The 15,701-nt window shown below is 48.4% G+C and overlaps 1 protein-coding gene across 5 annotated transcripts in view; it reads right to left on the bottom strand.

Annotated features, from left to right (window-relative positions):
• Window positions 1-628: 628 nt before the first annotated feature.
• FGFR1OP2 (FGFR1 oncogene partner 2) overlaps window positions 629-15,701 on the bottom strand; it is a 17,105-nt gene continuing 2,032 nt past the window's right edge. For 4 of the 5 annotated variants that reach the window (XM_063929112.1, XM_063929111.1, XM_063929110.1 and 1 more), the window contains exons 2-6: window positions 12,215-12,353; window positions 10,655-10,772; window positions 9,690-9,832; window positions 9,298-9,411; window positions 629-1,527 (exon numbers count right to left, since the gene is read on the bottom strand). In XM_063929112.1, the coding sequence (XP_063785182.1) occupies window positions 1,390-1,527; window positions 9,298-9,411; window positions 9,690-9,832; window positions 10,655-10,772; window positions 12,215-12,349 (648 nt within the window). In that variant the 5' untranslated portion in view covers window positions 12,350-12,353 and the 3' untranslated portion in view covers window positions 629-1,389. Of the gene's footprint in view, window positions 1,528-9,297; window positions 9,412-9,689; window positions 9,833-10,654; window positions 10,773-12,214; window positions 12,354-12,487; window positions 12,572-15,701 lie in introns of those variants that run through there. The other variant, XM_063929113.1, reaches the window with a different exon arrangement.

Raw genomic sequence — 15,701 nt, 5'->3', positions numbered from 1 at the left:
CACATATTTTGTCTTCTAACATTGCTGGGTGATCATATCATACAACCCATTAAGAATCTAGCAATCTGGGGAACCATTATGTAACAGGTAGCATCTATCCTTGTGTATCAATGCCTATTTCCCTCGCTTGTGAGCAGGGCCTTCCTACCTCTATGTCTGTTTGTTTTTACCCAGGTTTGTTCTATAACTGTTGTTCTAATTGTAAAGCGCAACGGAATATGCTGCGCTATATAAGAAACTGTTAATAAATAGATAATAAATAGATTTGGATGTTGGATGTATAGAGGAGGCATAGGAGTGTATATTTAATGGGCGAAGAGGTGTAGAAAAATGAATTCTGCCGAGAGGAAACCAAAAGACAGACAGGAGCAAATGCCATAGGATACCTGCCCAATCTGGCTACATCTGGAAATGTTGGGCCAATTACATCTGGAAATGTTGGGCCAATTACATCTAGAAATGTTGTGCAACCGAGTGCAATCGATTGTTCTCTGTTCGCTGTATATTTTGTAAAATGAGACCAGCGAGGCAGAAGGTTGTGTCCCCCAGTGGTTCTATTAGCAGGACGTCTATTAGAAGTTGTTGTTTTAGGATTAGTCATCAGGAATCAATGCCACAAAAGCGTACATAACCAAATATATGTTTAATGTGTTAACTACACAATGATTCATCAACGTCTAAAATAGTGGTATCTCTGAGCACGATCGCCGACGCAGTCACATACAACAGCAACAACAGAAATTGCATACAGACACTCTGAACCAACCATAAATAAAATATCTTTACTTGCACCCATCACTTACAACAGTAGGGGGAGCCATTCTGTGGGTATGAACCAAGAAATCTTCAGGTAAATGCAGCCTATGAATTCACGAGACACATGGGCTGCATGGTCATAAATATGTTGGGTCAACCAACAAAATGGCCGCCTCGACGCCACGTAGGTGATAAGTGAATAAGTGATTCCTCCCGTTAAATACAGAACTGTACGGATATTTGAAGGAATGTAATGATCATCTATTCTCTTCCATGACACTTCCTTCCATGCCATAAAGAAAATTATTTCTCAGTCTTCCTATTCTTCTTGCCGATACTTTTCCTTTAAAAAATAGCACTTTAGGATTTTTCAAGTTTCCAAGCAAAAATAGGTGTCGACTGTACAATGCCCTATACATAAATGCCGCCATCTTGTGCTAGTAGTAAAATAAAGTCTCCGGTTTCATGCAACGTTGCATCTAAAGTAAGGACAATTTTTGGAGATCTTTGATTAGATGAAATGTCAGTTTTCCAGTGTACCAGTAGAGGGCAGAAGAGTCAGTCTGTATATTTAGCTTGTCTCTGGTTCTGTACACGCCAACGCTGAGGACGTAAGCCTGGTGGCGGGCAGTCTCAGCTCTTCCGTAGGCTGAGATCAGCGCTGTGTACCAAGATGGACAGAGACTGGTTGTCCAGCGCGTCCTCCTTTCTGAGACTGAGGAACGATTCCCGTGTGATCTGCAGGATTTCCCGTAACCCCTTGTTCTCTTGCTGTCAGGGGGGTAAAAAAAAAATAAGATTTTAAACCTACCGGTAAATCTTTTTCTCCTAGTCCGTAGAGGATGCTGGGGACTCCGTAAGGACCATGGGGTATAGACGGGCTCCGCGGGAGACATAGGCACTCTAAAGACTTTAGATGGGTGTGCACTGGCTCCTCCCTCTATGCCCCTCCTCCAGACCTCAGTTAAAGAACTGTGCCCAGAGGAGACGGACAGTACGAGGAAAGGATTTTTGTTAATCTAAGGGCAAGATTCATACCAGCCCACACCATTCACACCGTACAACCTGGAATATACGCAACCAGTTAACAGTATGAGCCAAAGACTGTTCTAAACTGTAACATAACCCTTATGTAAGCAATAACTATATACAAGCCTTGCAGAAAAGTAGTCCGCACTGGGACGGGCGCCCAGCATCCTCTACGGACTAGGAGAAAAAGATTTACCTGTAGGTTTAAAATCTTATTTTCTCTTACGTCCTAGAGGATGCTGGGGACTCCGTAAGGACCATGGGGATTATACCAAAGCTCCAGACCGGGCGGGAGAGTGCGGATGACTCTGCAGCACTGATTGAGCAAACATCAGGTCCTCATCAGCCAGGGTATCAAACTTGTAGAATTTTGCAAAGGCTGTAAAGCCGAGATGCCTCGGGCAGCCGCCCAAGAAGAGCCCACCTTCCTAGTGGAATGGGCCTTTACCGAATTAGGTAACGGCAATCCAGCCGTAGAATGAGCCTGCTGAATCGTGTTACAGATCCAGCGAGCAATAGTCTGCTTAGAAGCAGGAGCGCCAACTTTGTTGGCCGCATACAGGACAAACAGTGCCTCTGTTTTCCGAACTCGAGCCGTCCTGGCTACATTAATTTTTAATGCCCGAACTACATCAAGAGACTAGGAATCCTCCAAGTCACCACAATAGGTTGGTTCATATGAAACGATGAAACCACCTTAGGCAAAAATTGAGGACGAGTCCTCAACTCTGCTCTATCCACATGGAAAATCAGATAGGGGCTTTTGTGAGACAAAGCCGCCAATTCGGACACCCGCCTCGCAGATGCCAAGGCTAGCAACATGACCACTTTCCAAGTGAGAAATTTTAACTCATCTGTTTGAAGAGGTTCAAACCAGTGTGACTTAAGGAACTGTAACACCACATTAAGGTCCCATGGCACCACCGGGGGCACAAAAGGAGGCAGGATGTGCAGCACTCCCTTTACAAAAGTCTGGACTTCCGGGATAGAAGCCAATTCCTTCTGAAAGAATATTGACAGGGCCGAAATCTGCACCTTAATAGAGCCTAACTTTAGGCCCATATCCACTCCTGTCTGCAGAAAGTGGAGAAAACGGCCCAGGTGGAAATCTTCCGCAGGAGCATTCTTGGCTTCACACCAAGATACATATTTCCTCCAGATACGGTGATAATGTTTCGCCGTCACCTCCTTCCTAGCTTTTATCAGAGTAGGGATGACTTCCCCCGGAATACCTTTCCTAGCTAGGATTTGGCGTTCAACCGCCATTCCGTCAAACATAACCGCGGTAAGTCTTGGAACACGCAGGGCCCCTGCTGCAACAGGTCCTCCCTGGGAGGAAGAGACCACGGATCTTCTGTGAGCATTTCCTGAAGATCTGAATACCAGGCCCTTCGAGGCCAATCCGGAACAATGAGTATTGTCTGGACTCTTTTTCGTCTTATGATTCTCAATATTTTTGAAATGAGTGGAAGAGGAGGGAAGACATAGACCGACAGAAACACCCATGGCGTCACCAGGGCATCTACCGCTACAGCCTGAGGGTCCCTTGATCTGGAACAATACCTCCGAAGTTTCTTGTTGAGGCGTGACGCCATCATGTCTATTTGAGGAAGTCCCCAACGACTTGTTATTTCTGCAAAAACTTCTTGCTGAAGACCCCACTCTCCTGGATGGAGATCGTGTCTGCTGAGGAAGTCTGCTTCCCAGTTGTCCACTCCCGGAATGAAGACTGCTGACAGTGCGCTTACGTGATTTTCCGCCCAGCGAAGAATCCTGGTGGCTTCCGCCATTGCCACTCTGCTCCTTGTCCCGCCTTGGCGGTTTACATGAGCCACTGCTGTGACGTTGTCCGATTGAATCAGAACAGGTAGGTCGCGAAGAAGAGTCTCCGCTTGTCGTAGGCCGTTGTATATGGCCCTTAATTCCAGCACGTTGATGTGTAGACAAGCCTCATGGCTTGACCACAGTCCCTGAAAATTTCTTCCTTGTGTGACTGCTCCCCATCCTCGGAGGCTCGCGTCCGTGGTTACCAGAACCCAGTCTTGAATGCCGAACCTGCGACCCTCCAGAAGGTGAGCACTCTGCAGCCACCACAGTAGAGATACCCTGGCCCTAGGGGACAGGCTTATCTTCTGATGTATTTGCAGATGGGACCCCGACCACTTGTCCAGAAGGTCCCACTGAAATGTCCTTGCATGGAACCTGCCAAAAGGGATGGCCTCGTAAGCCCCCACTATCTTTCCCAGTACTCGAGTGCATTGATGAACTGACACTCTTTTTGGCTTTAACAGGTCTCTGACCATGCTCTGGAGTTCCTGGGCTTTTTCCGTTGGGAGAAAAACCCTCTTCTTGTCCGTGTCCAGAATCATGCCTAAAAATGATAGCAGAGTCGCTGGAATCAACTGCGACTTTGGCAGATTTAGGATCCAGCCGTGTTGCTGCAGCACTCTCAGGGAGAGTGACACGCTTTTCTGTAATTGTTCCTTTGATCTCGCTTTTATCAGGAGATCGTCCAAGTATGGGATAATTGTGACTCCTTGCCTGCGTAGGAGCACCATCATTTCCGCCATTACCTTGGTGAAAATCCTCGGGGCTGTGGAAAGCCCAAACGGCAACGTCTGAAACTGGTAATGACAGTCCTGTACAGCGAATCTCAGGTACGCCTGACGAGGAGGATAAATGGGGACATGAAGGTATGCATCCTTTATGTCTAGTGATACCATAAAATCCCCCCCTTCCAGGCTGGAGATCACTGCCCGGAGAGATTCCAGCTTGAATTTGAACTTTTTTAGATACAGGTTTAGGGATTTTAGATTCAGAATGGGTCTGACCGAGCCATCTGGTTTCGGGACCACAGATAGGGTTGAATAGTACCCTTTCCCCTGTTGCATTAGGGGAACCTTGATAATCACTTGCTGTCGACACAGCTTTTGTATTGCAGCTAATACTATTTCCCTCTCTGGGGGAGAAGCTGGCAAAGCAGACTTGAAAAATCGGCGAGGAGGCACTTCTTCGAATTCCAGTTTGTAGCCTTGGGATACAATTTCTATCGCCCAAGGATTCAAATCTGACAGAAACCAGACCTGGCTGAAGAGTCGAAGACGTGCCCCCACCGGCGCAGACTCCCGCAGTGGAGCCCCAGCGTCATGCGGTGGATTTTGTAGAAGCCAGGGAGGACTTCTGTTCCTGGGAACTAGCCGAAGAAGGCATTCTTTTCCCTCTACCCTTACCTCTGGCGAGGAAGGAAGAGCCCCGACCTCTTCTGGACTTATGCGACCGAAAGGACTGCATCTGATATTGAGGTGTTTTCTTTTGCTGTGGGGGAACATAAGGCAAAAAAGAAGATTTACCCGCGGTAGCTGTGGAAACCAGGTCCGCGAGGCCCTCCCCAAATAAAACCTCACCCTTGTAAGGCAAAGTTTCCATATGTCTCTTTGAATCGGCACCACCCGTCCATTGGCGGGTCCACAGGGCTCGCCTAGCAGAAATTGCCATGGCATTGGCTCTTGAACCCAACAGCCCCACGTCTCTCGCAGCGTCTCTCATATATAATGCTGCGTCTTTAATATGACCCAAGGTCAATAAAATGCTATCCTTATCTAGGGTGTCAATGTCAGATGACAAGTTATCTGCCCATGCTGTTATTGCGCTACATATCCATGCCGATGCTACTACGGTCTGAGCAAGGCACCCGTATGTGCATATAATAATAAATTGATTTTAAGGTAGTCTCCTGTCTGCGATCAGCAGGATCCTTGAGGGCTGCCGTGTCAGGAGACGGTAGCGCCACCTTTTTGGACAAGCGCGTCAAAGCCTTGTCTACCCTGGGCGAGGATTCCCACCGTAACCTGTCCCGTGCGGGGAAAGGATACGCCATAAGAATTCTCTTGGGAATCTGCAGTTTCTGTGATATGCAAAACATCTTTTATTGCAATAATCATATAATGAATACTTTTGGCCACCCTTGGGTGTAACCTCGCATCATCGTAGTCGACACTGGAGTCAGAATCCGTGTCGGTATCAGTGTCTGCCACCTGGGACAGGGGACGTTTATGAGAGCCCGAAGGGCCCTGTGACACAGTCAAAGCCATGGATGGACTCCCGGCTTTTTCTCTGGACTCTGCTTTATCCAATCTTTTATGTAATAAAGACACATTTGCATTTAAAACATTCCACATATCCAACCAATCAGGTGTCGGCGTCGCCGACGGACACCACAATCATCTGCTCTACCTCCTCCTTAGACGAGCCTTCTGCTTCAGACGTGTCGACACACACGTACTGACACCCCCACACACACTGGGATATACAATTATAGGGACAGCCCCCCAATAAGGCCCTTTGGAGAGACAGAGAGAGTATGCCAGCACACACCCAACGCCACTGAACACTGGAATAAAATCCCAGACTGTACAGCGCTCTATTATATATGAAATAATACACTCACTGTGCCAATTAAATGTCCCCCCCCCCTCTTTTTTGCCCTCTGTACTTGAGTTCAGCAGGGGAGAGTCCGGGGAGCAGCTTCTCTGCAGCTTGCTGTGGAGAAAAATGGCGCTAGTTAGTGCTGGAGGATCAAGCTCCGCCCCCTCAACGGCGGGCTTCGGTCCCGCTCAAAATCTTTATACTGGCGGGGGATTTCTAATATACTGTCTCCGCAGTATATAATATCATGGCCAGTGTCCCTAGAGGTTATTTTTGCTGCCCAGGGCGCCCCCCCTGCGCCCTGCACCCTTACAGTGCCATCAGTGTGTGTGAGTGTGGGAGCAATGGCGCTCAGCGGGTACCTCAGTGAAGATCTGAAGTCTTCTGCCGCCTGTGAAGTCTTCTTTCTTCTTATACTCACCCGGCTTCTATCTTCCGGCTCTGTGAGGAGGACGGCGGCGCGGCTCCGGGACGAACAGCGAGGACGACACCTGTGTTCCGACCCTCTGGAGCTAATGGTGTCCAGTAGCCTAAGAAGCAGAACCTATCAGTTAAGTAGGTCTGCTTCTCTCCCCTCAGTCCCACGATGCAGGGAGCCTGTTGCCAGCAGTGCTCCCTGAAAATAAAAAACCTAACAAAAAGTATTTTCAGAGAAACTCAGTAGAGCTCCCCTGCAGTGCACCCTTCTCCTCTGGGCACAAGATCTAACTGAGGTCTGGAGGAGGGGCATAGAGGGAGGAGCCAGTGCACACCCATTTAAAGTCTTTAGAGTGCCCATGTCTCCTGCGGAGCCCGTCTATACCCCATGGTCCTTACGGAGTCCCCAGCATCCTCTAAGACGTAAGAGAAAAAAACAAAACCATATATGTAATAATCACAAGTGATACAGAATATGGTCAGTGATAAATGGTAAATAAAAACACTGACATGTCATAACGGAATATAGGAAAGCAAGCAACCGGTGGCTCTTCAGGTGGTAGAGAACAACAAGTCCCAGAATGGGGATACGGTCATTAGGGTGACAGTTCAAAAGATCAACACGAGTTGTTCACATTTTTTTTTTTGTGTGACTTTCATACTTTACAATCCACGTGGACTACGATTGGGAACGGTAACGCGAGCGAACACGGTGCACTAATTGGGGTTCCCAGTCTCTTTACGAAGAAATTGACACCAAAAAAAGAAAAAAAAAAGAAAAACCTCATGTCGACCTTTTGACCTGTACACGTCGACCTAATGCATGTTAACCAATAGTGGTCGACCTAATGACTGTCAACCCAACAACCCATACCCCCATAATGCACTAGATGTTTGCGCTTCACCTGCTGAATATATGTGTAACTGAAGCAACATTTCACGTCAGAATTATGGGCATCAATATCCTCCCCAGAGACCTTTGCGGATATATATATATATATATATATATATATATACACGAAAGCCCTCAACTCTCTCACTCACTCATCACTAATTCTCTTCCCGATATGTTAGGAAGATGAAATGTAACACAGGTATTCTTCAGGTGGGAAATAGGAAAACTACGTAATTAGAATTTTAAACCTCCCATAAGGGGATGACAAAGGGGGATAACATAATGACGTCATTACCAATGCGCGGCTTGCAGTGCATGAATGATAACGTCCAAACGGACAATCGGATCAAAATGTGGATTGCACCTCCAGGCGGGTAGAATTTAATAAACTACAAAAATGGTCCTGTCACTTTTTACTGTTCTGCTACGGGTGCTCCTCGGGTAACGCCAAGAACCATGGATTCATATATACTTACATTAACACGTCTCAAATTTACATCTGTATAGATTTACCAAATTTTTAACGCTAATTTATATTTATAACCGTGACAACCAGAAACTCCTGTGTGAAGAACGAGCAGAACACACTTGTTTATTTCATAAATAAAGCATCAAATTCTCATAAAGGGGAAGAAGTACTGAGCTTTGAAAAGTGATAACGTACCAGCCAATCAGAACCTAGCTGCCATATCCAGGATGTGTTTGAAAAATGACAGTTAGGAGCTGATTGGCTGGTACTTTAGAACGTTTTAAGGCTTAGTACATCTGGCCCAATATCTGTAGTTTCCTTTCACACACTGTATGAGGTACTGGCTATAAGAGTTCGTTTTCCATTTACTGGGCTATCTGTAGAGAATCTCTAGACTGTAAAAGATCTTTAGCGTAACAATTTGTTCCTGTAAATACCGGTAATAACACACAGAGCCATCACGTGCTCCAATGGTTTCTGGTACAGTGTCGGCGCAGGCCCTGCTGTAGTGGCATGCAACCCACAAAAGATCTCCAGTGTCCACTCTCTGCCAGTATACGGTCACAGTCAAGAAAACCGTATATTTGCATTCAATTGCTTTTCTTTGCGTTCTATACAACGTGTAAGTCCGAGCTAAAAAGTTTAAACCAGTGGCAGCATTTACATTAAAGAAAGATCGTGGATGATAGAATTACACGCTGATTCAGTTTTAAGTTGATTGCAGAATAAAGAACTTATAGTGGGGCGATTCAATTGTTTTCACCTGTGGCTACCACTAGGAAGACACAAAATGGAGCTATTCAATTGCTTTGTTTAGACACCCGTTAGCCACGGGACACACATTTCTACTAGCCACATCAGGAGGCAGCAAGAAGGAAATTAGACGCTGTTCCCGTCTATGGCCGTGTATAAAGTAATGGACGCCTGATCAGTGCAACAACTGAATTGCTCCGATAGGCGGCCATTACTTTGGGCGTCCAAAAAAAACATTTGTATCGCCCCCATAGAATACTTTAAAACACATCACATGTGACTTGCACAAGGAACACTTGGTTAGAAACTTTGTTTCCTCTCTGCCCTTTATCTCTCGTTTCTTTCCTTCAATGGTCACCAATTTCTCGCCACTTCTACCCTAACATTCCCCAGCATATCTAAATAATTATTTACTCTCGTCTCCCACTGCTAGGGAGACGGGACACTCTCAGCCGGAGACGCCATGCCATCAGGAACGGGGTAAGTATGGGGGTGTAAATGTAATGTCCCATTTGTCAGGCCAGTTGGGTGTAACAACAGACGGAATACGTACCTCAAGGTTTAGGATTCGGTCGTGTTCCAGGTTACCGCGCTGCTCATCCATTTCAACTGCCTGCTTCATCACCGCGGTCATCTCAGTGATTTTATCAATGTGGCTTTGTAATTCCTAATAAAAATAAAGGCATCCTGAAATGAGATGCTGTAAGATGGTCTATGCTGCTGTTTCAGCACAATAGGACTAATTAATGACGAAATAAATAAAACTATATTTCATTTTTAGCACCGAGAAAACATGCAAGACATGCAAGACTGAACTTCCCGACCAGACCTTCGCAAACCAAGTCATCCCCACTAATCAAATCCAATCAGTAATCCATCCCCTGCAGACCAGCGGCCTCTTAATGAGCCACACCGGGGACAACACCTGTACAGGAATCTGGGTACCTTGGAATGCTGCTCTTTCAGTTTCACAATTATCCCCGGGTCGTCTTTCTTGCTCGCCATCAGTAGGCGGAACATCTGCTCTCTGTACTTGCTCATGATCAGCTCCAGCGCAGACTGGTGTTCTTCCAAAGACGTGTGCAGCTCTATTAAAGATTGCACATTGAAGATACATTTTATACGTAGGAAACGCATTAAAATGACAGCTAGGCACTGCATGTGGGTTTCTCATTACACAATCCAGGTGAGCAATGTATTATATATAGCATTAAGGGTAGATACACATGGGATGTGGCGTTCAATATAGACAAAGGAACAGGGCCGGATTTAGAAGGAGGTGAAGGGGGCGACCACCCACCCCAACACAGTCATAGCCAAGCCCACTTTTTGAGCAGAAGAGAGCTCTCCAGGGAGAGCCTGAGGCAGAACGCTGTGCTGCGGCCTGTACCACAGCAGCACAGAGGAGCCAGGAGAGCAAGGGTTACAGAGCATTTGCCCCTCTCTTGCAGGTGTGTGGGTACTAGGGCTAATAAATACAATTACCCCACAGCACAGTCACATGTACATAGAACAATCACAAAGCTCTATCTCAGTCTCACTCAAAAAGTTCAGTTTTTCATGAATTGAGAGGAGGAGTTAGGATTGCAGATGGGAGGAGTTGGGACTGGAGAGGGGAGGAGTCAAGATTAAACAGTAAACTGCCCCCCCTAAAAGAAAAGTCTAGATCCGTCCATGCAAAGGAAAGCAGAACATTTACTGTGATTAGGAGTGTCATTTCATGCACGATTTTCCAGTATTCCCAGTGCGCGCTCATGTATATGGCCGCCTATATCCATGGGGGAAAATGTTCAATTTTTGCCGCATTGTCACATGACTGGACACACTTCAAAGTAAAGGAACGCTAAGCGCTGAAAAAATAATAGAACCTCTATCATGCAGATCCCTGGAAGGAGAACCCCGGTACTGACCTTTATTCTCCTGCTGCAGTTCTCTGATCTGCCGGTTCTCCTGCTGGATCCCCAAGACCAGCGTAGACCGCGGCCGGTGTCTCGCCACCTCGTTCAGTTCCAGGATCTCCTCCTGGTACTGGAACCAAAACAATCACTATATAAATGTCAGAATTAGCTGCGTTTGTGGAATTAATGGTCCATTCACTTCAGTTACGTTGGCAGGTGTGGTTTATACAGTAGGTTCAATGGCAGTGGATGTTTCTCCAAATAACCTTTATTGGAGTTTCCACGTTCATTGCTCCTTTCTGTGCTTTTCATCCAGGTCTTTATATGCTAGAATAGTCATCTATTTTTTATGATCAAGGTGACTATAAGAAGCACTTTTACGTTATTAATAGCGTTTACATATATGGCTCAGTAAAGTTCTGTATATATAACACGAAGACATAAAGGGCTTCTTCGCCTGCAGCTGATAACACAATGGTAGAGACTAGGTCTGTCTCTGGCGCCAAAGTTGGTGTTTGTAGCGCTGGCGGTTCTGTAAAGAGCAACGCTTTGATGTGAAGGCGAGAGTGCAATGCGTGAATATATGTGACAAATTCAATGTATTTTTGTATATTTGATACACTTGTCTGAATCGGATTATATTTAGGGGGGAATCCAATCAGCTGTGAACAGCTGTGCGCCGAACGTGTAGAATTTCCAGGGCTGCGAGTAAAAATGTGCGAGTCAGACACTAGAAGGGTTGGAGTGGGGCAAGTTATGCCAACATTTGATAACGCCTTCCTAGTGACTATGGGGGTCATTCCGAGTTGTTCGCTAGCTGCATTCATTCGCTGTGCAGCGATGATGCAAAAAAACGGCACTTCTGCGCATGCGGCGAAATGCACACGCGCGATTTACTATTACAACAAACGATGTAGTTTCACACAGGGTCTAGCGAAGCTTTTCAGTCGCACTGCTGGCCTCAGAGTGATTGACAGGAAGAGGGCGTGCCTGGGTGTCAACTGACCATTTTCAGGGAGTGTTCGAAAAAACGCAGGCGTGCCAGGAAAAACGCAGGCGTGGCTGGGCGTGTTTGTGACGTCAAAACAAGAACTGAACAGTCTGAAGTGATCGCAAGCGCTGAGTAGGTATTGAGCTACTCTCAAACTGCACAAGAAAACTTTGTAGCCGCTCTGCGATCCTTTCGTTCGCACTTCTGCTAAGCTAACATACACTCCCAGTGGGAGGCGGCATAGCGTTTGCACGGCTGCTAAAAACAGCTAGTGAGCGAACAACTCGGAATGACCCCCTATATACATTATGAAATGTACTATTATGCAGCCATTTGAGCCTGTGGGTACTCAGAACATGATACAGGCAAGGGCTGGGAATCTCACCCACAAACAGACTGTTTCACCCTGTGTGGGACTCATCAGTGCAGGATAGAGGCTTCTGCTACTTGGGCAGTGATGCCATAGAGAAAAAAAACACTGCAAAGCTTAACATATTGTATGCAATAGTGGTAAAAACGTAACGAGTTCATGTTTCCCCACAGAATTCTGTGGTCCCTTCCCAATGTGTAATATTACAGACCTGCTTCATAGCTTCTACGCGTTTGTTGAGCACGGTCGTCTGCTCAATAAGGGATTCTGCGGCACCGTCATGTTCTCGTAATCTCTCCACCAACGATTTTGCATCTGCCAGGACCTTCTCTATCGTACAACTCATATTCCTGTAGAAACAGAAACATTACACGTGTCACGGCTTTCACAGTAAGAGCCACTCTCCCCTACAGTCCCAGGAATTATGTACTGCATCCCCTGAAAGGCCGGAGCATTCCTCTGAGGTTTCCTAGTATGAACCTGCCTTTTACCATGCTCTTATTTTCCTGAGCACAGCAGAGCCAGGCGGTGACTGCCCAGGGAGTTTTCAGGGAGTAATCTGCCAGAGACAGATAAGGCGGTCACTGTCAGCAGCAGGAGGAAAGCGAAAGAGAACGGAACATATTGTATAAGACGGAAGTTGTCCTATCCTCTAAGGCTTCTGCTGATGGCACCGATGGTTCAAGCTTCTCACCCCAACTGTGTTTTGACTCTGGAAAGTTTGGTCAGAGGCAGTGACTGTGAGACATGCAAGAGCTTGTACAAAACTTTCCCACTCCTACAAATGTCCGCAGATGTGGACCTGTCACAGGGGATATGCATATTCCAGCAGTCTGGACAACTATCTTCTAAGCAGATTTATTGTAGTTTTTTTTTTACTGAAAACAATTAGAGATGTGCACTGGCTATAAATGTAACTACATCCATCATACCGTACATCTGTGTTGTCCTAGCTACAGGCAATGAAAGTAAACCTGATTTGAAGGTATTATTTTCTGACAGTGGTCAGCCCCAAACCTCTGTACCAGTGGGGTCATTCCAAGTCGGTCGCTCGCTAGCTACTTTTAGCAACCGTGCAAACGCATAGTCGCCGCCCACGGGGGAGTGTATTTTCGCTTTGCAAGTGTGCGAACGGCTTTGCAGCGGAACTCAAAAACATTTTGTGCAGTTTCTGAGTAGCGCTGGACTTACTCAGCCCTTGCGATCACTTCAGTCTTTTTGGAGCCGGAATTGACGTCCTCCAAACGCCCCGGACACGCCTGTGTTTTTCCTACCACTCCCAGAAAACGGTCAGTTGACACCCATAAACGCCCTCTTCCTGTCAATCCCCTTGCGATTGGCTATGCGAATGGATTCTTCGTTAAAACCCCCGCTCAGCAACAATCTGCTTTGTACCCATACGATGCGCGTTCGCATTGCGGTGCATATGCATGCGCAGTAGAAACCTGATCGCTACGCTGTGAAATTCGGCAGCGAGCAATCAACTCGGAATGATCCCCCAAATCCTTAGTGTGATTACACTGTGGGTAATTAAAGAGACCAGGCCGTGACTTTATGTGAGAGTAATTACTATGTTACTGTATTACATTATTACGGCCCTGGGCTTCTTCTCTCTTTCTGTTATGCTAATAAGTTTCTGTGAGTTAGAGGGCATAAGGTTAGTGGGGACACCCACGAATGGGAATAGCCCCTTTTAGCCGGCATTCCGGCTGTCGGCATTGTCAGCGGTCGGGATTCCGGAGTCGGTATCCAGATCGCCGGGATCCCAACTGCTGATAATGTCACTACATCCCTTTAGTGGTGTGGGGTGTCAGGTGAAGTGGGTTTGGGGCAGTTACTAGGTGGGAGTGTTGTCTCAGGAAGGTAGGGTTGAGGCAGTTACTGGGAGAAGAGAGGTGTCAAGAGGAAGTGGGGTTGGGGCAGTTACTGGGAGGGGTGTCCAGTGGAGTGGGGTTGGAGCAGTTACTGGGAGGGTGGAGTGCAGGGGTAGTGGGGCAGTTACTGGGAGGGTGGAGTGCAGGGGTAGTGGGGCAATTACTGGGAGGGTGGAGTGCAGGGGTAGTGGGGCAATTACTGGGAGGGTGGAGTGCAGAGTAGTGGGCCAGTTACTGGGAGGGTGGAGTGCAGGGGTAGTGGGGCAGTTACTGGGAGGGTGGAGTGCAGGGGTAGTGGGGCAATTACTGGGAGGGTGGAGTGCAGAGTAGTGGGCCAGTTACTGGGAGGGTGGAGTGCAGGGGTAGTGGGCCAGTTACTGGGAGGGTGGAGTGCAGGGGTAGTGGGCCAGTTGCTGGGAGGGTGGAGTGCAGGGGTAGTGGGCCAGTTACTGGGAGGGTGGAGTGCAGGGGTAGTGGGCCAGTTACTGGGAGGGTGGAGTGCAGGGGTAGTGGGCCAGTTACTGGGAGGGTGGAGTGCAGGGGTAGTGGGCCAGTTACTGGGAGGGTGGAGTGCAGGGGTAGTGGGCCAGTTACTGAGAGGGTGGAGTGCAGGGGTAGTGGGCCAGTTACTGGGAGGGTGGAGTGCAGGGGTAGTGGGCCAGTTACTGGGAGGGTGGAGTGCAGGGGTAGTGGGCCAGTTACTGGGAGGGTGGAGTGCAGGGGTAGTGGGCCAGTTACTGGGAGGGTGGAGTGCAGGGGTAGTGGGCCAGTTACTGGGAGGGTGGAGTGCAGGGGTAGTGGGGCAGTTACTGAGAGGGTGGAGTGCAGGGTAATGGGGAAGTTACTGGGAGGGTGGAGTGCAGGGTAATGGGGAAGTTACTGGGAGGGTGGAGTGCAGGGGTAGTGGGCCAGTTACTGAGAGGGTGGAGTGCAGGGGTAGTGGGCCAGTTACTGGGAGGGTGGAGTGCAGGGGTAGTGGGCCAGTTACTGGGAGGGTGGAGTGCAGGGGTAGTGGGCCAGTTACTGGGAGGGTGGAGTGCAGGGGTAGTGGGCCAGTTACTGAGAGGGTGGAGTGCAGGGGTAGTGGGCCAGTTACTGAGAGGGTGGAGTGCAGGGGTAGTGGGCCAGTTACTGGGAGGGTGGAGTGCAGGGGTAGTGGGCCAGTTACTGAGAGGGTGGAGTGCAGGGGTAGTGAGCCAGTTACTGGGAGGGTGGAGTGCAGGGGTAGTGGGCCAGTTACTGGGAGGGTGGAGTACAGGGGTAGTGGGCCATTTACTGGGAGGGTGGAGTGCAGGGGTAGTGGGGCAGTTACTGGGAGGGTGGAGTGCAGGGGTAGTGGGGCAGTTACTGGGAGGGTGGAGTGCAGGGGTAGTGGGGCAGTTACTGGGAGGGTGGAGTGCAGGGGTAGTGGGGCAGTTACTGGGAGGGTGGAGTGCAGGGGTAGTGGGGCAGTTACTGGGAGGGTGGAGTTCAGGGGTAGTGGGGCAGTTACTGAGAGGGTGGAGTGCAGGGGTTGTGGGGCAGTTACTGGGAGGGTGGAGTGCAGGGGTAGTGGGGCAGTTACTGGGAGGGTGGAGTGCAGGGGTAGTGGGGCAGTTACTGGGAGGGTGGAGTGCAGGGGTAGTGGGGCAGTTACTGGGAGGGTGGAGTGCAGGGGTAGTGGGCCAGTTACTGGGAGGGTGGAGTGCAGGGGTAGTGGGCCAGTTACTGGGAGGGAGGAGTGCAGGGGTAGTGGGGCAGTTACTGAGAGGGTGGAGTGCAGGGGTTGTGGGGCAGTTACTGGGACGGTGGAGCGCAGGGGTAGTGGGGCAGTTACTGAGAGGG

The sequence above is a fragment of the Pseudophryne corroboree genome, chromosome 6, assembly GCF_028390025.1.
Source record: "Pseudophryne corroboree isolate aPseCor3 chromosome 6, aPseCor3.hap2, whole genome shotgun sequence".
Lineage (NCBI taxonomy): Eukaryota > Metazoa > Chordata > Amphibia > Anura > Myobatrachidae > Pseudophryne > Pseudophryne corroboree.
The sequence above is the reverse complement of the archived record's forward strand: the minus strand, read 5'-3'. Positions and strand labels throughout refer to the sequence as shown.